A 27,092-nucleotide genomic window follows, 5' to 3' on the forward strand; every position below is an offset into this window, starting at 1 on the left:
TTTGGAGCGGGGGACGACGCATGTTGCTTCTCTGGATCAAGTAGCCTAAACCAGGCAAATGACAAGTTTAGATCGTATTTAAATCCACACCCTGGAAACAATGGATACGAAGACTGTTTTCTCCCTAGTCTTCTTTGCCTGTTTAGCTGTGAATAGAACTGTGGTAAGTTTGATTCTGTATCTATTATTTCATATAAAATACAACTTCCTCTCTGTCTACCAGGTGACTATACCAGCTGACTCTAGATCAGACCTATCGCCACTCATATTTGCAACTTGTTGATTTATTTTCCTGTGGGGTATAATATAGTAAAAATAATACATTATATTGGCATGATATTGTTATTATCAAGTATAAAGTTACATGGAGAAAATTGGACCTCTGAAAGGAAAATGGATAGCCCTCCCTTCAGCAAAATATATTTTACCTAAACCCTCTGAACGCTTGAAAAAAAAAAAAGTGTCCCTCCCCTATACCCAAAATAATAATTTAGACAAAGTGGATAACAGAGAAACTTCCTACCGTTTACCCTCACTTCCTGGACAGACCAGAGCCTTAAATATGCAGTTTTAGAAACTGCTCTTCGTCCTGTCAGCATTACATGACAACGCAGGAGTTTTGATAACGCACAGGTCTGTGGGCCAGAAGGTTGAGGGTTCACAGACCACGGTGGACAAGAGTAGGGTGGGAAAGATCTCATTTATAGTAAAGGCATTGCATGAATATATCATCTTATTTGCAGGTCCGAGGAAAAAATAGTTTTTTATAAAAATGTCATGCAATTCTACGTCATTTTATATACAGTGAGGGAAAAAAGTATTTGATCCCCTGCTGATTTTGTACGTTTGCCCACTGACAAAGACATGATCAGTCTATAATTTTAATGGTAGGTTTATTTGAATAGTGAGAGACAGGATAACAACAAAACAATCCAGAAAAACGCATGTCAAAAATGTTATAAATGTATTTGCATTTTAATGAGGGAAATAAGTATTTGACCCCTCTGCAAAACATGACTTAGTACTTGGTGGCAAAACCCTTGTTGGCAATCTGTCACGATCGTTTATAGACGGGACGGACCAAGGCGCAGCGTGATATGCCAACATGTTTATTTAACGAATAAACACACAACAAACAAAACGTGAAGTCCAAGGTAGCACACAAACAACATACCTTACGCGGAACAAGATCCCACAACCCACTAGTGCCAATAGGCTGCCTAAGTATGGCCCCAATCAGAGACAACGAGCTACAGCTGCCTCTGATTGGGAACCACACCGGCCAACATAGATCTACACGATCTAGATCTAAACATAAAAAACACAACATAGAACATACCACACCCTGACTCAACAAATACGAGTCCCCAGAGTCAGGGCGTGACAGTACCCCCCCCCAAAGGTGTGGACTCCGACCGCACACCATAAACATAACAGGGTAGGGGCCGGGTGGGCATTCCGCCTCGGAGGCGGATCCGGCTCAGGGCGTGACGACCACTTACTCTCCGCCTCCCTGTTGCGCCCCTGGTCTGGTCTGGACCTCGGCGCGCTGCTTCCCCTCTCCTTCCTCCCACTATACTCCAAGCCCTGTCTGGACCCTGGTGTGGGAGACCCCGAACCTGGAGAGGGGCTGACGTCTGGGTCTGGACTGGAACCGCTGACTGGAGCTGGACCCGACGACGGTGGAGCGGACTGCTCTGGCTCCGGAGTGGATCCGCTGAACGGAGCTGGACTAGACCCCGGTGGAGCGGACTGCTCTGGCTCCGGAGTGGAGCAGCTGACCGCTGCCGGACCAGGCACCGGTGGGACAGGCACGGGCCGTGCCGGACTGGACACACGCACCACTGGCTTGGTGCGAGGAGGAGGAACAGGCCGGACCGGGCTGGCGACGCGCACCACTGGCTTGGTGCGAGGGACAGGAACAGGCCGGCCCGGGCTGGCGACGCGCACCACTGGCTTGGTGCGAGGGACAGGAACAGGCCGGACCGGGCTGGCGACGCGCACCACTGGCTTGGTGCGAGGGACAGGAACAGGCCGGGCCGGGCTGGCGACGCGCACCACTGGCTTGGTGCGAGGGACAGGAACAGGCCGGGCCGGGCTGGCGACGCGCACCACTGGCTTGGTGCGAGGGACAGGAACAGGCCGGTCCGGGCTGGCGACGCGCACCACTGGCTTGGTGCGAGGAACAGGCCGGGCCGGGCTGGCGACGCGCACCACTGGCTTGGTGCGAGGGACAGGAACAGGCCGGGCCGGGCTGGCGACGCGCACCACTGGCTTGGTGCGAGGGACAGGAACAGGCCGGACCCGGGCTGGCGACGCGCACCACTGGCTTGGTGTGAGGGGCAGGAACAGGCCGGACCGGCTGGCGACGCGCACCACTGGCTTGGTGCGAGGGACAGGAACAGGCCGGACCGTGCTGGCGACGCGCACCACTGGCTTGGTGCGAGGGGCAGGAACATGCCGGGCCGGACTGCCGACGCGCACCACTGGCTTGGTGCGAGGGGCAGGAACATGCCGGGCCGGACTGCCGACGCGCACCATTGGCTTGGTGCGAGAAGCAGGAACAGGCCGGGCTGGCGACGCGCACCACTGGCTTGGTGCAAGGGGCAGGAACAGGCCGGACCGGGCTGGCGACGCGCACCACTGGCTTGGTGCAAGGGGCAGGAACAGGCCGGACCAGGCTGGCGACGCGCACCACTGGCTTGATGCGAGGAGCAGGAACGGGCCGGACCGTACTGGGAACACACACCACTGGCTTAGTGCGGGGAGCAGGAACGGGTCGGGCCGTACTGGGAACACGCACCACTGGCTTGATGCGAGGAGCAGGAACGGGCCGGACCGTACTGGGAACACACACCACTGGCTTAGTGCGGGGAGCAGGAACGGGTCGGGCCGTACTGGGAACACGCACCACTGGCTTAGTGCGGGGAGCAGGAACGGGCCGGACCGGACTGGCGACACGCACCACTTGCTTGGTGCGAGGAGCGCAGTTCCTTTATAAACCCCCGCTCCTTCTGCTGCCTAACCAGCTCCTCTCGCCGTGCCTCTACACCTTCCTTCTACCTTTTTGCCTCCTGTAGCTCCTCCCTCTGAACCAATAGCCCCCGTAACCTGGTGGCCTCCTCTCCTAACCTGCAGATCCGCCCTTTAACGGCCTCCTGCTGCCTCGTCGTCCACACCGTGTGCCCCCCCCAAACATTTTCTTGGGGTTGCCTCTCGGGTCTCCGTCGTCGGCACTGTTGGCGCCATTTCTCCTCTCCTACCTGGGCATCCTCCTTCATCGCCTTCCGGTAACGGACGGCCTCCTCCTCCGTAATTCTCCCCCAACCGAGGAGGACATCTACTAATGTAACCTCCTGTTGAATTCCCGGCGTTTGCTCCTGAACACGCTGCTTGGTCCTCGTTTGGTGGGATCTTCTGTCACGATCGTTTATAGACGGGACGGACCAAGGCGCAGCGTGATATGCCAACATGTTTATTTAACGAATAAACACACAACAAACGAAACGTGAAGTCCAAGGTAGCACACAAACAACATACCTTACACGGAACAAGATCCCACAACCCACTAGTGCCAATAGGCTGCCTAAGTATGGCCCCAATCAGAGACAACGAGCTACAGCTGCCTCTGATTGGGAACCACACAGGCCAACATAGATCTACACGATCTAGATCTAAACATAGAAAATGCAACATAGAACACCACACCCTGACTCAACAAATACGAGTCCCCAGAGTCAGGGCGTGACACAATCACAGAGGTCAGACGTTTCTTGTAGTTGGCCACCAGGTTTGCACACATCTCAGGAGGGATTTTGTTCCACTCCTCTTTGCAGATCTTCTCCAAGTCATTAAGGTTTCAAGGATGACGTTTGGCAACTTGAACCTTCAGCTCCCTCCACAGATTTTCTATGGGATTAAGGTCTGGAGACTGGCTAGGCCACTCCAGGACCTTAACGTGCTTCTTCTTGAGCCACTCCTTTGTTGCCTTGGCCGTGTGTTTTGGGTCATTGTCATGCTGGAATACCCATCCACGACCCATTTTCAATGCCCTGGCTGAGGGAAGGAGGTTCTCACCCAAGATTTGACGGTACATGGCCCCGTCCATCGTCCCTTTGATGCGGTGAAGTTGTCCTGTCCCCTTAGCAGAAAAACACCCCCAAAGCATAATGTTTCCACCTCCATGTTTGACGGTGGGGATGGTGTTCTTGGGGTCATAGACAGCATTCCTCCTCCTCCAAACACGGCGAGTTGAGTTGATGCCAAAGAGCTCGATTTTGGTCTCATCTGACCACAAGACTTTCACCCAGTTCTCCTCTGAATCATTCAGATGTTCACTGGTAAACTTCAGATGGCCCTGTATATGTGCTTTCTTGAGCAGGGGGACCTTGCGGGCGCTGCAGGATTTCAGTCCTTCACGGCGTAGTGTGTTACCGATTTGTTTTCTTGGTGACTATGGTCCCAGCTGTCTTGAGATCATTGACAAGATCCTCCCGTGTAGTTCTGGACTGATTCCTCACCATTCTCATGATCATTGCAACTCCACGAGGTGAGAACTTGCATGGAGCCCCAGGCCGAGGGAGATTGACAGTTCTTTTGTGTTTCTTCCATTTGCGAATAATCGCACCAACTGTTGTCACCTTCTCACCAAGCTGCTTGGCGATGGTCTTGTAGCCCATTCCAGCATTGTGTAGGTCTACAATCTTGTCCCTGACATCCTTGGAGAGCTCTTTGATCTTGGCCATGGTGGAGAGTTTGGAATCTGATTGATTGATTGCTGCTGTGGACAGGTGTCTTTTATAAATGCTTCACAGAGTTCAAGACACAGACACATCTCAACATCAACTGTTCAGAGGAGACTGTGTGAATCAGGCCTTTATGGTCGAATTGCTGCAAAGGAACCACTACTAAAGGACACCAATAAGAAGAAGAGACTTGCTTGGGCCAAGAAACACGAGCAATGGACATTAGACCAGTGGAAATGTGTCCTTTGGTCTGGAGTCCAAATTGTAGGTTTTTGGTTCCAACCGCCGTGTCTTTGTGAGACGCGATGTGGGTGAACGGATGATCTCCACATGTGTATTCCCCACCGTAAAGCATGGAGGAGGAGGTGTGATGGTGTGGGGGTGCTTTGCTGGTGACACTGTCTGTGATTTATTTAGAATTCAAGGCACACTTAACCAGCATGGCTACCATAGCATTCTGCAGCGATACGCCATCCCATCTGGTTTGGGCTTAGTGGGACTATCATTTGTTTTTTAGCGAGTTATTACTGATATCAAATATTACTTTAACTTAAAATGGTCAATGCCGGATCCAGTTCCAGACCTATAAGCTTACTGTATATCACCGTATGACTTCTGTCTGGTTTTTCTTACAGGTTTCAGGGGCCCGTTCCTTCTCCATAGACTACAATAACAACTGCTTCCAGAAAGATGGGAAGCCATTCCAGTATATCTCCGGCAGTATCCACTATTCCCGCATCCCCCAGTACTACTGGAGAGACAGACTGCTCAAGATGTACATGGCTGGACTCAACGCTGTACAGATGTAAGTTCAACAGGTGACAGATTATTTTTATATAATCAAATGTATCGCCTGAAGATTCCACAAAACAACAGCAGTAGTGTTGTACCTGTATACATGATTATATGCACTATTATTATTACTACTGAAATGAACTGGATTTCATTATCCTCATTGTACTGGATTTACTGAAATACTGTACTGCTTTGGCTATATCTACAAATTAGAGAGAGAGAGAGAGAGAGAGAGAGAGAGAGAGAGAGAGAGAGAGAGAGAGAGAGAGAGAGAGAGAGAGAGAGAGAGAGAGAGAGAGAGAGAGAGAGATGGCTGGACTCAACGCTGTACAGAAGGTTACAATGAGACAAGGTTTTGGAGTACGAACATCCAATCCATACTATCCTTTTCTTCTAGAAATACTTGAAAGTACAATCATATTGTAGTGAAGTCAAGGTGTAGTCCCCAGTAGGGACTTGAACCAATGACCTTGCGACTGTTAAACTAACAACACCTTAGTTTACTCCAAGAGATCTGAACCTCTTGACGAGGTCAGTAGGTGTTGGGTTAAGGTCGCTTCAATAGATCCTGTTGTTTTTCAGTACAGTGACTACTGCACTCTCTGGTGATATGTTTTCAGGACAGTGACTACTGCACTCTCTGGTGATATGTTTTCAAGACAGTGACTACTGCACTCTCTGGTGATATGTTTTCAGTACAGTGACTACTGCACTCTCTGGTGATATGTTTTCAGAACAGTGACTACTGCACTCTCTGGTGATATGTTTTCAGGACAGTGACTACTGCACTCTCTGGTGATATGTTTTCAGGACAGTGACTACTGCACTCTCTGGTGATATGTTTTCAGTACAGTGACTACTGCACTCTCTGGTGATATGTTTTCAGGACAGTGACTACTGCACTCTCTGGTGATATGTTTTCAGTACAGTGACTACTGCACTCTCTGGTGATATGTTTTTCAGTACAGTGACTACTGCACTCTCTGGTGATATGTTTTCAGTACAGTGACTACTGCACTCTCTGGTGATATGTTTTCAGGACAGTGACTACTGCACTCTCTGGTGATATGTTTTCAGGACAGTGACTACTGCACTCTCTGGTGATATGTTTTCAGGACAGTGACGACTGCACTCTCTGGTGATATGTTTTCAGTACAGTGACGACTGCACTCTCTGGTGATATGTTTTCAGGACAGTGACTACTGCATTCTCTGGTGATATGTTTTCAGGACAGTGACTACTGCACTCTCTGGTGATATGTTTTCAGTACAGTGACGACTGCACTCTCTGGTGATATGTTTTCAGGACAGTGACTACTGCACTCTCTGGTGATATGTTTTCAGGACAGTGACTACTGCACTCTCTGGTGATATGTTTTCAGGACAGTGACGACTGCACTCTCTGGTGATATGTTTTCAGGACAGTGACTACTGCACTCTCTGGTGATATGTTTTCAGGACAGTGACTACTGCACTCTCTGGTGATATGTTTTCAGGACAGTGACTACTGGAACTAGCCTATGGATGTCTTTTGTTCTAGAAATACTAGATATTTCTCCTCCATGATGCAGCATACTTTTCTCTCTGTCAGTTACAGAGCATTCGAAAGTATTCAGACCCCTTGACTTTTTCCAACATTTTGTTTACGTTACAGCCTTATTCTAAAATGGATTAAATAGTATTTTTTTCTCCTCAATCTACACACAATACCCCCATAAAGACAAAGCAAAAACAGGTTTTTAGACATTTTTGCAAATGTATTAAAAATTAAAAAAACTTTTACATAAGTATTCAGACTCTTTACTCAGTACTTTGTTGAAGCACCTTCGGCAGCGATTACAGCCTTGGGTCTTCTTGGGTATGACGCTAAAAGCTTGGCACACCTGTATTTGGGGAGTTTTCTCCCATTCTTCTCTGCAGATCCTCTCAAGCTCTGCCAGGTTGGATGGGGAGCGTCTCTGCACAGCTATTTTCAGGTCTCTCCAGAGATGTTTGATTGGGTTCAAGTCCGGGCTCTGGCTGGGCCACTCAAGGACATTCAGAGACTTGTCCCGAAGCCACTCCTGCGGTGTCTTGGCTGTGTGCTTAGGGTCGTTGTCCTGTTGGAAGGTGAACCCTCGCCCCAGTCTGATGTCCTGAGCGCTCTGGAGCAGGTTTTCATCAGGCATCTCTGAACTTTGCTCAGTTCATCTTTCCCTCGATCCTGACTAGTCTCCCAGTCCCTGCCGCTGAAAAACATCACCACAGCATGATGCTGCCACCACCATGCTTCACCGTAGAGATGGTGCCAGGTTTCCTCCAGACGTGACGCCTGTCATTCAGGCCAAAGAGTTAAATCTTGGTTTCATCAGACCAGAGAATCTTGTTTCTCATGGTCTGAGTCCTTTAGGTGCCTTTTGGCAAACTCCAAGCGGGCTGTCATGTGCCTTTTACTGAGGAGTGGCTTCCGTCTGGCCACTAGCATAAAGGCCTGATTGGTGGAGTGCTGCAGAGATGGTTGTCCTTCTGGAAGGTTCTCCCATCTCCACAGAGGAACTCTGTAGCTCTGTCAGAGTGACCATCAGGTTCTTGGTCACCTCCCTGACCAAGGCCCTTCTCCCCTGATTGCTCCCTTTGGCCGGGCGGCCAGCTCTAGACTCTGCATTCCATAGTAAGAACATCATACCAACGGTCAAGCATGGTGGTGGTGGTGTGATGGTTTGGGGATGCTTTGCTGCCTCAGGACCTGGACGACTTGCCTTAATAGAAGGAACCATGAATTCTGCTCCGTATCAGATAATTCTACAGGAGAATGTCAGACCATCCGTCTGTGAGCTGAAGCTGAAGCGCAGCTGGGTCATGCAGCAAGACAATGATCCAAAACACACAATCAAGTCTACATGAAAATTGCTAAAAAGCAACAAATTGGAAGTTTTGGAATGGCCTAGTCAAAGTCCAGACCTAATCCCAATTGAGATGTTGTGGCAGGACTTGAAACGAGCGGTTCATGCTTGAAAACCCACACGCCACTGAGTTAAAGCAGTTCTGCATGGAAGAGTGGGCCAAAATTCCTCCACAGCGACGTGAGAGACTGATCAACAACTACAGAAAGCATTTGGTTGGAGTCATTGCAGCTAAAGGTGGCACAACCAGTTATTGAGTGTAAGGGGGCAATTACTTTTTTACACAGGGGAATTGGGTGTTTATGAAATAAATATGTAATTGTTGTGTTATTTGTTCACTTATGTTCCCTTTATCTAATATTAGGTTTTGGTTGAAGATCTGATAACATTCAGTATCACAAATATGCAAAAATTGAGAAAATTAGAAAGGGGGCAAATACTTTTTCATAGCACTGTATGTTACCAGTAATCTTCCCTCTCTCTGTCAGTTACAGTGGGGAAAAAAAGTATTTAGTCAGCCACCAATTGTGCAAGTTCTCCCACTTAAAAAGATGAGAGAGGCCTGTAGTTTTCATCATAGGTACACGTCAACTATGACAGACAAAATGAGGAAAAAAAATCCAGAAAATCACATTGTAGGATTTTTAATGAATTTATTTGCTAATTATGGTGGAAAATAAGTATTTGGTCAATAACAAAAGTTTCTCAATACTTTGTTATATACCCTTTGTTGGCAATGACACAGGTCAAACGTTTTCTGTAAGTCTTCACAAGGTTTTCACACACTGTTGCTGGTATTTTGGCCCATTCCTCCATGCAGATCTCCTCTAGAGCAGTGATGTTTTGGGGCTGTCGCTGGGCAACACAGACTTTCAACTCCCTCCAAAGATTTTCTATGGGGTTGAGATCTGGAGACTGGCTAGGCCACTCCAGGACCTTGAAATGCTTCTTACGAAGCCACTCCTTCGTTGCCCGGGCGGTGTGTTTGGGATCATTGTCATGCTGAAAGACCCAGCCACGTTTCATCTTCAATGCCCTTGCTGATGGAAGGAGGTTTTCACTCAAAATCTCACGATACATGGCCCCATTCATTCTTTCCTTTACACGGATCAGTCGTCCTGGTCCCTTTGCAGAAAAACAGCCCCAAAGCATGATGTTTCCACCCCCATGCTTCACAGTAGGTATGGTGTTCTTTGGATGCAACTCAGCATTCTTTGTCCTCCAAACACGACGAGTTGAGTTTTTACCAAAAAGTTATATTTTGGTTTCATCTGACCATATGACATTCTCCCAATCCTCTTCTGGATCATCCAAATGCACTCTAGCAAACTTCAGACGGGCCTGGACATGTACTGGCTTAAGCAGGGGGACACGTCTGGCACTGCAGGATTTGAGTCCCTGGCGGCGTAGTGTGTTACTGATGGTAGGCTTTGTTAGTTTGGTCCCAGCTCTCTGCAGGTCATTCACTAGGTCCCCCGTGTGGTTCTGGGATTTTTGCTCACCGTTCTTGTGATCATTTTGACCCCACGGGGTGAGATCTTGCGTGGAGCCCCAGATCGAGGGAGATTATCAGTGGTCTTGTATGTCTTCCATTTCCTAATAATTGCTCCCACAGTTGATTTCTTCAAACCAAGCTGCTTACCTATTGCATATTCAGTCTTCCCAGCCTGGTGCAGGTCTACAATTTTGTTTCTGGTGTCCTTTGACAGCTCTTTGGTCTTGGCCATAGTGGAGTTTGGAGTGTGACTGTTTGAGGTTGTGGACAGGTGTCTTTTATACTGATAACAAGTTCAAACAGGTGCCATTAATACAGGTAACAGTGGAGGACAGAGGAGCCTCTTAAAGAAGAAGTTACAGGTCTGTGAGAGCCAGAAATCTTGCTTGTTTGTAGGTGACCAAATACTTATTTTCCACCATAATTTGCAAATAAATTCATTAAAAATCCTACAATGTGATTTTCTGGATTTTTTTTCTCAATTTGTCTGTCATAGTTGACGTGTACCTATGATGAAAATTACAGGCCTCTCTCATCTTTTTAAGTGGGAGAACTTGCACAATTGGTGGCTGACTAAATACTTTTTCCCCCACTGTATGTTACCAGTACTCTTACCTCTTGTCAGTTATGTTCCCTGGAACTTCCATGAGGAAAAGCAGGGTGTTTACAACTTCTCTGGGGATCGAGACCTGGAGAACTTCCTGGATCTGGCCAATCAGACGGGCCTCCTGGTGATCCTCCGCCCCGGACCCTACATCTGTGCAGAGTGGGAGATGGTAAGCACTACAGTACATATAGGTATCTTCCTGTCAGAGGAGTCTGGTGAGTGGAAGACGGGTTCACAGTAATGAATGGAATGGTATCAAAGTGCTGAATTTATTCCGTTCCAGCCATTACTATGATCCCGTCCTTCCATTTAAAGGGCCACCATTACATCTGACATTTAGGGCATTTAAGGAGACGCTCTTCTCCAGAGACTTAGTCAGTCGGCTCCCCACTGCTTCCTTCCCTATGGAGCTATGGTTTCCTTGACCTGCACTCGGTTAGACGGTCTCTGGTCAAAGCCAGGCCGTTCAGCTGACAGCAACACATTGGAAACTCACTACATCACGTGTGTGTGAGGCTGTAGTCTACTGTAAGTCCTATTCTCACCTGGAGGACCGTAGAAGGAGAGGGACTGATATGTGAGAGAAGTTCATATGCTTATAGACAGGAGAAGTTCATCAACATTATATTGTTTCTGTCTCTTTCAGGGTGGTTTACCTGCTTGGTTGCTCCAGAAACCAAACATTGTACTTCGCTCAGCAGATACAGGTATCATAAACCATGCTGCCAGTACACAGGTATCATAAACCATGCAGCCAGTACACAGGTATCATAAACCATGCTGCCAGTACACAGGTATCATAAACCATGCTGCCAGTACACAGGTATCATAAACCATGCTGCCAGTACACAGGTATCATAAACCATGCTGCCAGTACACAGGTATCATAAACCATGCTGCCAGTACACAGGTATCATAAACCATGCTGCCAGTACACAGGTATCATAAACCATGCTGCCAGTACACAGGTATCATAAACCATGCTGCCAGTACACAGGTATCATAAACCATGCAGCCAGTACACAGGTATCATAAACCATGCTGCCAGTACACAGGTATCATAAACCATGCTGCCAGTACACAGGTATCATAAACCATGCTGCCAGTACACAGGTATCGTAAACCATGCTGCCAGTACCATGCCCTTTACACATATCAGTAATTCAGTGTTCTGCTTGGTTGGTGTTGAATCATTGACTGACGTCTTGCTTTTGTTCCAGACTACTTGGAGGCAGTGACCACCTGGATGGCAGTGCTGCTACCCAAGATGAGGAGATGGCTGTATACAAACGGAGGCAACATCATCACTGTGCAGGTAGTTACAGTTCAACAATCTGCTTGTACCAGGCTGGCATGAGGGCATTGATTCATTATGCTAAGGAATGTATCCTTCATCATGATCAGGATAGTTTCCTTCCTTCCTTCCTGTGACTCCACTAGGTAGAGAATGAGTACGGGAGCTACTATGTGTGTGACTATAACTACATGCGTCACCTGAGGACCCTGTTCCAGTTCTTCCTGGGGGAGAACACGGTTCTCTTCACGACCGACGGGAACACGGACCGGGAAATGACCTGTGGGACCCTGGAGGGAATGTACGCCACCATAGACTTCGGGACAGGTAGGACTTTGAGACAGCTAACCCTAACTTTAACCCTAACCCAGGTAGGACAGCTAACCCTAACCAGGAGGACAGCAAAGAAACCCTAACTTTAGGTAGGACAGCTAACCTAGACTTTACCGGAAGGACAGCGTAACCCTAACATCTTCTTGGGAACCCCTTCTTTAACCAGGTAGGACAGCTAACCCTAACTTTAACCCTAACCCAGGAAGGACAGCGAACCCTAACTTTAACCCTAACCCAGGAAGGACAGCTAACCCTAACTTTAACCCTAACCCAGGTAGGACAGCTAACCCTAACTTTAACCCTAACCCAGGTAGGACAGCGAACCCTAACTTTAACCCTAACCCAGGTAGGACAGCTAACCCTAACTTTAACCCTAACCCAGGTAGGACAGCTAACCCTAACTTTAACCCTAACCCAGGAAGGACTGTACACCACTATAGACTTTGGGACGGGTAGGAAGTCGAGGGACAGGAGGAGAGAGGTTTCTAGAGATTGTGTTGTAGCATAGTTGGCACCACGTCGTTTTAAAAGCTTATTTTGTTCTCCACTCAGACGTCAACATATCCCAAGCTTTCAGACGACAGCGGAGATTCGAACCAAGAGGCCCTCTGGTGAGTCAAGTAGTTTCTTACAACAACTTCATATAGTAGATGATGTGGTACCGTACCTAAACTGCCATGTGCGTTCCAGGTGAACTCTGAGTTCTACACGGGGTGGCTGGACCACTGGGGGGATAAGCATGCTCAGGTGGACACCCAGAAGGTCAGCAGGATGCTGGGAGAGATGCTCAGTATGGGGGCCAACGTCAACATGTAGGTTCCTGAAACCTCTCTCTGTGTATGATAAAGTGCCAAAGGTTTAATACAAAAGGCAGTAGATGTTTTAGCAATTTTATCGATAAGACACTGACATTGTTTTTGATAAGGTGTAGTAGGAAGCAACAAAGCTAACTGAATGAGCTGATAGCATAAACAATGTTTGTCAAAACAAAAGCAATTGTCCTATTCTCTCACTACAGGTATATGTTTGAAGGAGGGACAAACTTTGGCTACTGGAATGGTTGGTTAAATAAGCTGTATCAATATTTCCGTCATGAAGTCTCGTATACCAATCATTAATACTGTCAAAGTATAACTCGTTGTTACCCCTGTAGGATCAGATATATACCTGTTGTCATGTTACCCCTGTAGGAGTGGATATATACCTGTTGTCATGTTACCCCTGTAGGAGTGGATATATACCTGTTGTCATGTTACCCCTGTAGGAGTGGATATATACCTGTTGTCATGTTACCCCTGTAGGAGTGGATATATACCTGTTGTCACGTTACCCCTGTAGGAGTGGATATATACCTGTTGTCACGTTACCCCTGTAGGAGTGGATATATACCTGTTGTCACGTTACCCCTGTAGGAGTGGATATATACCTGTTGTCACGTTACCCCTGTAGGAGTGGATATATACCTGTTGTCACGTTACCCCTGTAGGAGTGGATATATACCTGTTGTCACGTTACCCCTGTAGGAGTGGATATATACCTGTTGTCACGTTACCCCTGTAGGAGTGGATATATACCTGTTGTCACGTTACCCTGTAGGAGTGGATATATACCTGTTGTCACGTTACCCCTGTAGGAGTGGATATATACCTGTTGTCACGTTACCCCTGTAGGAGTGGATATATACCTGTTGTCACGTTACCCCTGTAGGAGTGGATATATACCTGTTGTCACGTTACCCTGTAGGAGTGGATATATACCTGTTGTCACGTTACCCCTGTAGGAGTGGATATATACCTGTTGTCACGTTACCCCTGTAGGAGTGGATATATACCTGTTGTCACGTTACCCCTGTAGGAGTGGATACATAACTGTTGTCACGTTACCCCTGTAGGAGTGGATATATACCTGTTGTCACGTTACCCCTGTAGGAGTGGATATATACCTGTTGTCACGTTACCCCTGTAGGAGTGGATACATAACTGTTGTCACGTTACCCCTGTAGGAGTGGATATATACCTGTTGTCACGTTACCCCTGTAGGAGTGGATATATACCTGTTGTCACGTTACCCCTGTAGGAGTGGATATATACCTGTTGTCACGTTACCCCTGTAGGAGTGGATATATACCTGTTGTCACGTTACCCCTGTAGGAGTGGATATATACCTGTTGTCACGTTACCCCTGTAGGAGTGGATATATACCTGTTGTCATGTTACCCCTGTAGGAGTGGATACATAACTGTTGTCACGTTACCCCTGTAGGAGTGGATATATACCTGTTGTCACGTTACCCCTGTAGGAGTGGATATATACCTGTTGTCATGTTACCCCTGTAGGAGTGGATATATACCTGTTGTCATGTTACCCCTGTAGGAGTGGATATATACCTGTTGTCATGTTACCCCTGTAGGAGTGGATATATACCTGTTGTCACGTTACCCCTGTAGGAGTGGATATATACCTGTTGTCACGTTACCCCTGTAGGAGTGGATATATACCTGTTGTCACGTTACCCCTGTAGGAGTGGATACATAACTGTTGTCACGTTACCCCTGTAGGAGCAGACCATGACAACAGGTTTAGGTCGGTAGTGACCAGTTATGACTACAACGCCCCTCTGTCTGAGGCAGGAGACTCTACAGAGAAACTACTAGGAATACGGGACACCATCAGCAAGGTAACATGACTGGGACCAACCCACAGGACCCAAATGGCACCCTATGCCCTATATAGTGCACTACTTTAGACCAGGGCCCATAGTGCTCTGGTGTACCATATGGGGATACTAGGGTACCACAGGCTCTGGTCAAAAGTATCACACTAGATAGGGAGGCACTTGAGATGCAGACCCGTTGAAATGTATTATATTGATGACAAGTGTGTTGTGTCTTTTACTGGTTATATTTTCCCCTTTCCATCTAGTTCAGAGACATCCCAGTGGGTCCCATGCCCCCAGCCTCTCCCAAGATGGCCTATGGCTTTGTGACTCTGACAATGGTACGGGCTCATTATAGCATACTTCGCTACCAGGACCCAACACATTGCCTTATAATAGACGCGACGATAGGTATTGGTTGAAGTTCAGTGTTAAATTCAAATCTCCCTACCGTCATATCAATATGCCAATATGACACCAATCTCGATGGAAATTCACAAAACAACTTTGATTGGAGATACACAACACACCCCTCGCCTCTCGTCATGAGCCGTCCCAGCCGTTACTGAGAACCACATACCAGATTTTTAACAGGGTCGTTAGCAATTGATTTTTATGAGTATTTCTTGCGCCGACCAAGCTCAAATTCTAGACGTCTGATTTAAAAAGAGACTATAGCGTCCATAAAGTGACCATTGGACTTAAGAAATGCCGGATTGACTAAGTTTATAGGTGCAACAGTTTTTATTAAATGTATAATTTATCGCTCTCACGTGCTCATTTCTGTCCGTTAAGAACCAACGATGTGCTACCTTGTTTCTATCATTTTTGATGCTAACATCTTTCTTAGCTGAAACTCAGAGTTGTAACACTGGTTGGTTGCTCAGCAACAACACAGCTGCTTGCGCCATACTGCCAGTCATAAGAAGGGTATGGATCAAACCTAGGCTACTGTCTATAGCTAGCTATATGGTGGTATTCAAACTGAGGTTAATCAATGCAAACAGATATTTTTATTAGCTAGGTAGCTAACATTAGCTTACTTGTACAAAGTCCATCAGCTAGCCTCTGTAGCTAGCTAACACCAGTCAGCTGAAAGCTAGCTAGCTAACGAACAGGAAAATAAAAGGTAGCTTGCCAATTCATGTGGTTTTGTTTTGATTAGCTAGGTAGCTAGCTAATGTAAAGTTATATCAGTCAGATGAGAGCTAACGTTGGCTAGCTAGCTAACCAACAAGCGAGGAAAGCTAGCTAGCTACATATAGCCAAGTAAGGTTTTTCACCTAAGGCTGAAGTCATCATATGTAAACTGCAGTTTTAAGAAAATAAAAAAAGTGTTAAGTAAAATTTTTTAATAATAATAATAATTAAAGAGCAGCAGTAAAATAAAATAACAGTAGGGAGGCTATATACAGGGGGTACCGGTGCAGAGTCAATGTGCGGGGGCACAGGTTAGTCGAGGTAATTGAGGTAATATGTACATGTGGGTAGAGTTAAAGTGACTATGCATAAATAATAAACAGAGTAGCAGCAGCGTAAAAGAGGGGATTGGGGTGGGGTTTGGACGGCATTGCAAATAGTCCGGGTAGCCATGATTAGCTGTTCAGGAGTCTTATGGCTTGGGGGTAGAAGCTGTTAAGAAGCCTTTTGGACCTAGACTTGGCGCTCCGGTACCGCTTGCCGTGCGGTAGCAGAGAGAACAGTTTATGACTAGGGTGGCTGGAGTATTTGATCATTTTTAGGGCCTTCCTTTGACACCGCCAGGTATAGAGGTCCTGGATGGCAGGAAGCTTGGCCCCAGTGATGTACTGGGCCGTACGCACTACCCTCTGTAGTGCCTTGCGGTCGGAGGCCGAGCAGTTGCCATACCAGGCGGTGATGCAACCAGTCAGGATGCTCTCGATGGTGCAGCTGTATAACGTTTTGAGGATCTGAGGACCCATGCCAAATCTTTTCAGTCTCCTGAGGGGAATGGCTTGTCGTGCCCTCTTCACGACTGTCTTGGTGTGTTTGGACCATCATAGTTTGTTGGTGATGTGGACACCAAGGAACTTGAAGCTCTCAACCTGTTCCACTACAGCCCGTCGATGAGAATGGGGGCCGTGCTCAGTCCTCTTTTTTTTCCCTGTAGTCCCACAATCATCTCCTTTGTCTTGATCACGTTGAGGGAGAGATTGTTATCCTGGCACCACACGGCCAGGTCTCTGACCTCCTCCCTATAGGCTGTCTCATCGTTGTCGGTGATCAGGCCTACCACTGTTGTGTCATCGGCAAACTTAATGATGGTGTTGGAGTCGTGCCTGGCCATGCAGTCATGGGTGAACAGGGAGTACAGGAGGGGACTGAGCACGCACCCCTGAGGGGCCCCCGTGTTGAGGATCAGCGTGGCAGATGTGTTGTTGCCTACCCTTACCACCTGGGGGCGGCCCGTCAGGAAGTCCAGGATCCAGTTGCAGAGGGAGGTATTTAGTCCCAGGGTCCTTACAGTTAGCTACGCTACATTTCCTCGACTAAGACCAAGACCACAACACAAACCATAGCCGAGAAAAACAAATTGCCTTGTTAAGAAACAGTAAGTTAGCTATGTTGAACCGCATGTAGTAAACGGTTGAACCCCAAATGCATATTTGTGCATTCTTACCATATTGACAGCATTGCTGTTTCAAACAGGTGTCCTAATAAATTCCAGATCCAGCATAAACTCCCTCTCCTGCCGTCTTGACATGATGTGAGCTGACTGATCAACACAGTGTCAAATTACTTTTCAGTGTGTTCACAGGAAATCTGAAATCGCCATCCACAAGTAGAACATAGTCCGGGGGCTCCACCCACTGCACCAGGTTAAAACAACAGCAGCCTGGTCTCATAGTCTAGTCGTAACATAGTACATGTAAATCCGGGACACTGAAATTAGTATGATATGTTACGTTTGGTACGGTTACATAAGACAGGTTACTTTAAAGGAGAAATCACTCTTTTGTTTTTATGTAAATGAAATGTTTATAGAAGGGTCCAGACACTTTTTGTTTTTGAGAAACTTATCCCAGCTGCGATTCACTTCCTTGTTGTGCAGTGTCAGGGCACGCAAAATACATGAACAAACTCTCCACAAACACCCAAATATACAGGCTTTCAAATGATGCCCACCTGACCCAGGCTTTCAAATGATGCCCACCTGACCCAGGCTTTCAAATGATGCCCACCTGACCCAGGCTTTCAAATGATGCCCACCTGACCCAGATTGCGATTTTATAACGGACCGTTTTTGGATTGCGTAAACAACAACATTAATTGTGAGGGCATGAAAGCAGGGTTGGGGCGGCAGGTAGCTTAGTGGTTAAGAGCGTTGTGCCAGTAACCGAAAGGTCGCTGGTTCTAATCCCCGAGCCGACTAGGTGAAAAAATCTGTCGATGTGCCCTTGAGCAAGGCACTTAACCCTAATTGCTCCTGTAAGTCGCTCTGGATAAGAGCGTCTGCTAAATGACAAAAATGTAAAATGTAAATGTTACAAACAACTACCAGTGTGTTTGCTTTAGTTCCTCAACCTCACAGCTAGGAGAGCTCAAAAAACCCACCTTATAGTTGAATCCTCTTCTTTGAGTCATAAAAGTGCATTGAAATTACTTAAGAACTGTGCACACTTTGGAAAGGTGTGGTCACTTGGAGACACTGGAGAGGTGTGGTCACTTGGAGACACTGGAGAGGTGTGGTCACTTGGAGACAGTGGAGAGGTGTGTCCACTTGGAGACAGTGGAGAGGTGTGTCCACTTGGAGACAGTGGAGAGGTGTGTCCACTTGGAGACAGTGGAGAGGTGTGTCCACTTGGAGACAGTGGAAAGGTGTGGTCACTTGGAGACAGTGGAGAGGTGTGGTCACTTGGAGACAGTGGAGAGGTGTGGTCACTTGGAGACAGTGGAGAGGTGTGGTCACTTGGAGACACTGGAGAGGTGTGGTCACTTGGACACACTGGAGAGGTGTGGTCACTTGGAGACACTGGAAAGGTGTGGTCACTTGGAGACACTGGAAAGGTGTGGTCACTTGGAGACACTGGAAAGGTGTGGTCACTTGGAGACACTGGAGAGGTGTGTCCACTTGGAGACACTGGAGAGGTGTGGTCACTTGGAGACACTGGAGAGGTGTGGTCACTTGGAGACAGTGGAGAGGTGTGGTCACTTGGAGACAGTGGAGAGGTGTGGTCACATGGAGACAGTGGAGAGGTGTGGTCACTTGGAGACAGTGGAGAGGTGTGTCCACTTGGAGACAGTGGAGAGGTGTGTCCACTTGGAGACAGTGGAGAGGTGTGTCCACTTGGAGACAGTGGAGAGGTGTGGTCACTTGGAGACAGTGGAGAGGTGTGTCCACTTGGAGACAGTGGAGAGGTGTGTCCACTTGGAGACAGTGGAGAGGGTGTGGTCACTTGGAGACAGTGGAGGTGTGTCCACTTGGAGACAGTGGAGAGGTGTGGTCACTTGGAGACAGTGGAGAGGTGTGGTCACTTGAGACAGTGGAGAGGTGTGGTCACTTGGAGACAGTGGAGAGGTGTGGTCACTTGGAGACAGTGGAGAGGTGTGTCCACTTGGAGACAGTGGAGAGGTGTGTCCACTTGGAGACAGTGGAGAGGTGTGGTCACTTGGAGACAGTGGAGAGGTGTGGTCACTTGGAGACAGTGGAGAGGTGTGTCCACTTGGAGACAGTGGAGAGGTGTGGTCACTTGGAGACAGTGGAGAGGTGTGGTCACTTGGAGACAGTGGAGAGGTGTGGTCACTTGGAGACAGTGGAGAGGTGTGTCCACTTGGAGACAGTGGAGAGGTGTGGTCACTTGGAGACAGTGGAGAGGTGTGTCCACGTGGAGACAGTGGAGAGGTGTGTCCACTTGGAGACAGTGGAGAGGTGTGTCCACTTGGAGACAGTGGAGAGGTGTGGTCATTTGGAGACAGTGGAGAGTTGTGGTCACTTGGAGACAGTGGAGAGGTGTGGTCACTTGGAGACAGTGGAGAGGTGTGTCCACTTGGAGACAGTGGAGAGGTGTGTCCACTTGGAGACAGTGGAGAGGTGTGGTCACTTGGAGACAGTGGAGAGGTGTGGTCACTTGGAGACAGTGGAGAGGTGTGGTCACTTGGAGACAGTGGAGAGGTGTGGTCACTTGGAGACAGTGGAGAGGTGTGTCCACTTGGAGACAGTGGAGAGGTGTGGTCACTTGGAGACAGTGGAGAGGTGTGTCCACTTGGAGACAGTGGAGAGGTGTGTCCACTTGGAGACAGTGGAGAGGTGTGTCCACTTGGAGACAGTGGAGAGGTGTGGTCACTTGGAGACAGTGGAGAGGTGTGTCCACTTGGAGACAGTGGGAGGTGTGTCCACTTGGAGACACTGGAGAGGTGTGGTCACTTGGAGACAGTGGAGAGGTGTGTCCACTTGGAGACAGTGGAGAGGTGTGTCCACTTGGAGACACTGGAGAGGTGTGTCCACTTGGAGACAGTGGAGAGGTGTGGTCACTTGGAGACAGTGGAGAGGTGTGTCCACTTGGAGACAGTGGAGAGGTGTGTCCACTTGGAGACAGTGGAGAGGTGTGGTCACTTGGAGACAGTGGAGAGGTGTGTCCACTTGGAGACAGTGGGAGGTGTGTCCACTTGGAGACACTGGAGAGGTGTGGTCACTTGGAGACAGTGGAGAGGTGTGTCCACTTGGAGACAGTGGAGAGGTGTGTCCACTTGGAGACAGTGGAGAGGTGTGTCCACTTGGAGACAGTGGGAGGTGTGTCCACTTGGAGACAGTGGAGAGGTGTGGTCACTTGGAGACAGTGGAGAGGTGTGTCCACTTGGAGACAGTGGAGAGGTGTGTCCACTTGGAGACAGTGGAGAGGTGTGGTCACTTGGAGACAGTGGAGAGGTGTGTCCACTTGGAGACAGTGGGAGGTGTGTCCACTTGGAGACACTGGAGAGGTGTGGTCACTTGGAGACAGTGGAGAGGTGTGTCCACTTGGAGACAGTGGAGAGGTGTGTCCACTTGGAGACAGTGGAGAGGTGTGTCCACTTGGAGACAGTGGGAGGTGTGTCCACTTGGAGACAGTGGAGAGGTGTGTCCACTTGGAGACAGTGGAGAGGTGTGTCCACTTGGAGACACTGGAGAGGTGTGTCCACTTGGAGACAGTGGAGAGGTGTGGTCACTTGGAGACAGTGGAGAGGTGTGTCCACTTGGAGACAGTGGAGAGGTGTGTCCACTTGGAGACAGTGGAGAGGTGTGGTCACTTGGAGACAGTGGAGAGGTGTGTCCACTTGGAGACAGTGGAGAGGTGTGTCCACTTGGAGACAGTGGAGAGGTGTGGTCACTTGGAGACAGTGGAGAGGTGTGTCCACTTGGAGACAGTGGAGAGGTGTGGTCACTTGGAGACAGTGGAGAGGTGTGTCCACTTGGAGACACCAGTTAGTCCTCTCACTCAAACCCTTGTCATTTTATTGTCTGTTTTCCAGGAATATTCTTATCATGTTACTGAATGTATCCTGAGTATTTTGTAAACAACAAATGCGGCGAAAAGTACAGTAAATGTAAAATGCAGATAAAATCAACAGTGTAATGTTTGGATTCAGTCTTGTCAGGTCAACTGTTGTCCTTTTATGCAGATGTTTTCCTCATCTGCATGTAGCTCTCTCCATATGGGTAAATTCCCACCAGTGTAAAGGGTTAACATAAAATATCTTGGTTGACACATTTAGAGTGAATGTTACAGATGAAAGGCCTACTGTTATTGTTATAATTTGCATTGTGAAATGTAAATGTAAAAATTGCTCATAATACCATTAATACTCCCAACTGTTATTTTTGGAAGAAAAACTATAGATATTTGTGCAGACCACCTGCAGGTTGAAGACCGATGGCCCTAGTTAAAGGACAAATAAATCCATAGTATGACATACTGTATGACTTAAACCTCTGGCTCTGTTTGGTAGGTAGGGAACCTCAGCAGCCTGTTGGACACGCTGTCGCCTCAGGGTCCCGTCCGATCCCGGTACCCTCTGTCTTTTGAAGAGATGAAGCAGGTAGGTCTATCACCTCTGTCTGTTGTAGTTATGGAGTGTTGTCAATAATCGGAGGAAAATGATGTAACTTTGTTTTAACTTGACTTAATGTGTTGTTGAGTACTATGGTTTCATGCTGTATCGGACCAAGCTGCCCAGGGACCTGCCAGAAGACACACCCCTCATCTCTCCTCTGAATGGGGTTCATGACCGAGCATATGTCTCTGTCTGTGGGGTAGGTGTCTCTGTCTGTGGGGTAGGTGTCTCTGTCTGTGGGGTAGGTGTCTCTGTCTGTGGGGTAGGTGTGTCTGTCTGTGGGGTAGGTGTCTCTGTCTGTGGGGTAGGTGTGTCTGTCTGTGGGGTAGGTGTCTGTCTTTCTGTGGGGTAGGTGTCTGTCTGTGGGGTAGGTGTCTCTGTCTGTGGGGTAGGTGTGTCTGTCTGTGGGGTAGGTGTCTCTGTCTGTGGGGTAGGTGTCTGTCTTTCTGTGGGGTAGGTCAATCAATCACATTTGATTTATAAAGGCCTTTTTACATCAGCAGATGTCACAAAGTGCTATACAGAAACCCAGCCTAAAACCCCAAACAGCAAGCAATGCAGATGTAGAAGCACAGTGGCTAGGAAAAACTCCCTAGAAAGGCAGGAACCCAGGAAGAAACCTAGATAGGAACCAGGCTCTGAGGGGTGGCCAGTCCTCTTCTGGCTGTGCCGGGTGGAGATTATAACAGTACATGGCCATTAAGGCCAGATTTTTCTCCAAGATGTTCAAACGTTTATAGATGACCAGCAGGGTCAAATAATAATCCCAGTGGTTGTAGAGGGTGCAACAGGTCAGTACATCAGGAGTAAATGTCACTTGGCTTTTCATAGCCGGGCATTTAGAGGTTGAAATAGCAGGTGCGGTAGAGAGAGAGAGTTGAAAACAGCAGGTCTGGGACAAGGTAGCACGTCCGGTGAACAGGTCAGGGTTCCATAGCCGCAGGCAGAAGAGTGGAAACTGGAGCAGCAGCACGACCAGGTGGACTGGGGACAGCCAGGAGTCATCAGGTGGACTGGGGACAGCCAGGAGTCATCAGGCCAGGTAGTCCTGAGGCATGGTCCTAGGGCTCAGGTCCTCCGGGAGGGGAGGGAGAGAGGGAGAGGACCGGGGACAGCCAGGAGTCATCAGGCCAGGTAGTCCTGAGGCATGGTCCTAGGGCTCAGGTCCTCCGGGAGGGGAGGGAGAGAGGGAGCGAGAGAGAGCGAGATGCTGACTAGGCCGAGCGCCATGTTGATTCTGGCGTGATCAGGACACGCAGGTTGGAATATCAAAATGAACTCTGAACCAACTATATTAATTTGGGGATAGGTCGAAAAAACCATTAAACATTCATGGACATTTAGCTAGCTAGCTGTTGCTAGCTATTCTGTCCTGGGATACAAACATTGGGTTGTTATTTTACCTGAAATGCAAAAGGTCCTTTTTTTTTCTGGATCGTTGTAGAATTTTGAGTCACACAAAATCATGTGATCTCTACTCCGACATTTAATCCACAGATAAAAGTGGAAACCTAGTTAGTTTCTAAAAATCTCTCCAGTAGTAGTAGTGGTCGTCATCTTCTTCAGACTTTATATACATTTACATTTGAGTCATTTAGCAGACGCTCTTATCCAGAGCGACTTAGTTAGTGAGTGCATACATTTTCATACTGGCCCCCCGTGGGAAACGAACCCACAACCCTGGCATTGCAAGCACCATGCTCTACCAACTGATCTACAGGGGATCCTATATGGTGGTTGGCAACCAACTTTAAGGTTCATTACCGCCACCAACTGGACTGGAGTGCGGACCTCAGTTAATCTTTCAATCATTACGTTACGAACCCCGTGGCTTTAAACATCTAGGGGGGATGGACAAGAGAACCGTAACATCATTCATGCGAATTAGAATCGTGACATGGAACAGTGAGAACAAAAACTACACGACAACCATAAACTACCGTCAAACATAAAATGTTTATTTTTGAACACACAGTAAATGTTTGGGAAAAAGGGCTGAGCAGGACCCAAGAAATGACTCAATAGTGTAAAAAAAAACTAAACTGATCTTGCCTGCCTCAAGAACCGCTAGGCTACTGCTACCATACAAAACTACAGTGGGTGGTCCGCTCAGGTCTAACTAGTGTGTTTAGACAGTTTTCTTCCTACGGGTAATGTACGCCCAAGGGCAACTAGCTTAAACCCCCCTTTTCCCAGAAACACACAAAGTTACCAAACAGCGTACACAGGACACCACAGTATCCATACTCACATACGGAAATAGCCTCTCTCTACAAACACAACTGACCGGCTTTTAAACAATGGGATGAGGTGATTGAAAAACCAGAAACAGGTGGTGCAATGCAGAGGAATGTCCACTGATTGGTCCACCTCAGCAATCAGCAGACACCCCAACGACCACCAATCAGGAACATACAGGACACCTGTGATTAGGGCAGAAGGAGAGGCAAAACACAAAAAGACACAGGATACCTGTATCCGTAACACACCCACGTGGGTATAGGCTCCTAAAAACCAATGAGGAGATGGGAGAGGTGGGACTTGCAGCGCGTCAAGTGTCACAAATAGAACCAAGTTCTATTTTAGCGCCTGGCTCCGCAGACGAGCAGTTTGGATGAAATGATTGAATAACATGTATGCGTACGTTTATTTTGCAACGCGAGCTGTGGTCAGTACGTCAGGCGCCGCTCCAGAATCTCCCATAAGTATTCGATTGGGTGTTTTTTTTTACACAGGTTGTGTGATGGTTTTGTCCTGTCAGCATGTTGTACAGAGGTTGTGTGATGGTTTTGTCCTGTCAGCATGTTGTACAGAGGTTGTGTGATGGTTTTGTCCTGTCAGCATGTTGTCCAGAGGTTGTGACCTGCTCCTATATACAGGTTTTCCAGGGGCTGCTGGAGAGAGACACGACTCTGGTGATGAACGTAACAGGGAAGGAGGGGGACCAGATCGATGTTCTAGTGGAGAACATGGGACGGGTCAACTTTGGCAGCAAGATCAACGACTTCAAGGCAAGTCTACATCAACCTCAGTAGACACACAGACACGTGTTTCTATCTTTTATCTGAATAAAATAGGTTTTAGCAGTTTAAGATTTATGGTAGTGAGTGAGGTGCTGGTCACACAAAGGTCCACACTCCAATATCCAAGAGAAACAATGAAGTTATTGGAGTCTACAATAGGAATGTTCACGCAAGTATTAGTCAACTTTTGCAAGGAATGGATAGCCAATCCCAGATCTGTTTGTGTGTCCTTGCCAAGCCAAACATCTCATGACGAAGAGTAGAAAGGAGTTGGCCTGACAACCAGACTGGCACTCTGGCTAAGGAAGGGACACACCTGATTGGTCTCACCTTCAATGTTCTGCTGCAAGCCCAGGGTCGTAACTGGGACCCAGTGGAGAGTGCAGAGGATCATCATGACAATGAGTTGGCAAAGGCACAAAACAGACTGGCACTCAGGCTAAGGAATTGAGACTTAGTTGATCCCTCGGTCATGTCTGTATTTTGCAGGGCCTGTTGAGTAACCTGGTCCTGGGTGAAGATGTGCTGACCGACTGGCAGATCTACCCTCTGGACATTGACGGAGCCATCGCCTCCGGATGGCCACAGTCAGGCCAGCGACGCTCCCCGCCCGGCCCAGTCAGAGGGCCCTCAGATGGGCCAGTCTTCTACCAGGGCACCCTGCCTCCCAACGGTCTGGCCTGGGACACCTTTCTCCGGCTCAATGAATGGACCAAGGTGAGGACATAATCAATACTGAGTTAATACTACGGAGTCTATTTACCGTGGCTTAATATTACAGATATACTACTGTAGTCCTTACTCAATAGGGAGATCTATGAACACAATGGCTCTCGAAAAACAAGAGTCAAACAGATGTATGTCCTCCGTGTTCACTATCAGTTCCTTCTTGGGGTTAAGCATATAGGGTCAAATCCTCCACTGACGACATGCCAGTTCTGCGTTGAGAACTGACTGTCTCCCCTCTGCCGTTCCCAGGGCCAGGTGTGGATCAACGGGATGAACCTGGGAAGGTATTGGCCTAAGAGAGGTCCCCAGCAGACCCTGTACGTCCCGGGGCCCCTGCTCAGCCCCACCCAGCCCAACAACATCACAGTCCTGGAGCTAGAGAGGGCCCCTCCACACACCAGGGTCCTCTTTATGGACCGGCCCCAGCTCGGCAGCACCGCTGGCAAGACATGACACCACAGCTACAGAAGGTCAACAGGCAGAAGACAGCAGACACACACCAGGGTCTCCTTTTTTGCACCGCTGGCAAGACATGACACCTCGGATAAATCAGCTTCTTCATAGTTGACACAGCCAATCCCAGCAAGGGAAACATTCAACAGAGATGACAGACAGCCAATCAATCCCTCCGAATAAGTCTCTGTCCAACCAGCATCAGCTAATACTCGTCTATCAATCAATGTATTAGTAGTATATCCTGTATCAATCAATTCATTTCAGCAGACTTTTCTAGAGTGACTTACTTAGTCTATAACAAATGTAACAACTGCTGAGCCAGCCTTTCAGTTTCTGAACCCCTTTCTCTGCTACATCTGCAGGAAGCAAATATGATGATCTGTTTTTAAGGAAACATAAGGTTTGGTTTTCAGTGTTAAGCTCATTAATAAATAGATGACAGTTATGGTAATCATTGTTTTGACATGATTTAATAACATGAGATGCTGTAAATATGATGCTTCTGTCAAATGCTGCCTCTGTTTGCACTTTACTAGATACCTTTTTAATAAATCATTTTCTTAAAAAACGTAGTGTGTCCACTGTACATTAATAAACAGCATTTCATCACATGTACAGTTGAATTAATATCGTTTATTATTATTTAATTTGACACCAGTTGACCCGGTTCAGACCTAGAGGAGCCATCAGCTCTGCCTCCTTTGACTGGTCCGTGGGTTTTTGTGGTGGAAAGTCAGTTTCCTCCTTTACTCAATGCTCTCTCCTGTCTGCTTAGCTCCAGTTAGCCACATTAGCCTTGCGGTGCTCCTGGACACAGCAGAGTTTAAGGTTAGGCTGAGGCTGTTATGGTCATATGTCAGGACCTGTAAGTAGCAATGTTATTGTCGGGTGTTTTAGTTTCCTGCTTTGCTCCAGTTAGCCACATTAGCCTTGCGGTGCTCCTGGACACAGCGAGGGGTGCAGAAGCTGAAGTCCAGGTATTGAAACGGGACCTTTCCCACCAGGGACTCCCCACACTGCCAACACCGC

General features: G+C 47.9%; 2 protein-coding genes across 4 annotated transcripts in view; one reads left to right on the forward strand and one right to left on the reverse strand.

Annotated features, from left to right (window-relative positions):
- On the forward strand, window positions 1–26,680 carry glb1l (galactosidase, beta 1-like). 3 transcript variants are annotated; one of them, XM_041868947.1, is made up of 16 exons: window positions 1–163; window positions 5,381–5,550; window positions 10,542–10,692; window positions 11,170–11,230; window positions 11,744–11,838; window positions 11,964–12,144; window positions 12,703–12,761; window positions 12,841–12,962; window positions 13,169–13,209; window positions 14,708–14,826; window positions 15,072–15,146; window positions 21,751–21,840; window positions 21,941–22,054; window positions 24,735–24,866; window positions 25,368–25,595; window positions 25,857–26,680. In XM_041868947.1, exons 1-16 carry the CDS (start codon window positions 101–103, stop codon window positions 26,058–26,060), a joined length of 1,905 nt encoding a protein of 634 aa, XP_041724881.1. In that variant the 5' UTR covers window positions 1–100; the 3' UTR covers window positions 26,061–26,680. The 3 variants fall into 3 exon arrangements, with proteins under 3 accessions (XP_041724881.1, XP_041724882.1, XP_041724883.1); XM_041868948.2 differs by having other exon boundaries at window positions 77–163; window positions 5,381–5,563; XM_041868949.1 differs by lacking the exons at window positions 1–163; window positions 5,381–5,550 and adding an exon at window positions 5,835–5,873 and having other exon boundaries at window positions 10,540–10,692.
- LOC121554890 (ankyrin repeat and zinc finger domain-containing protein 1-like) overlaps window positions 26,518–27,092 on the reverse strand; it is a 37,049-nt gene continuing 36,474 nt past the window's right edge. The window contains 1 exon segment of the mRNA XM_045212067.1: window positions 26,518–27,092. Within this exon segment, the coding sequence (XP_045068002.1) occupies window positions 26,957–27,092 (136 nt within the window). The 3' untranslated portion in view covers window positions 26,518–26,956.

This window comes from Coregonus clupeaformis, chromosome 40 (genome assembly GCF_020615455.1).
Source record: "Coregonus clupeaformis isolate EN_2021a chromosome 40, ASM2061545v1, whole genome shotgun sequence".
In the NCBI taxonomy this organism is placed as follows: Eukaryota; Metazoa; Chordata; class Actinopteri; order Salmoniformes; family Salmonidae; genus Coregonus; species Coregonus clupeaformis.

Excerpts from the sequence above, each read along its gene's own strand:
- glb1l (XM_041868947.1), top strand. The coding sequence starts at position 101 with ATGGATACGAAGACTGTTTTCTCCCTAGTCTTCTTTGCCTGTTTAGCT. Across the intron at positions 21,841-21,940 it reads CTTTTGAAGAGATGAAGCAG|TACTATGGTTTCATGCTGTA; the intron begins GTAGGTCTATCA and ends TGTGTTGTTGAG. Across the intron at positions 25,596-25,856 it reads GGCTCAATGAATGGACCAAG|GGCCAGGTGTGGATCAACGG; the intron begins GTGAGGACATAA and ends TGCCGTTCCCAG.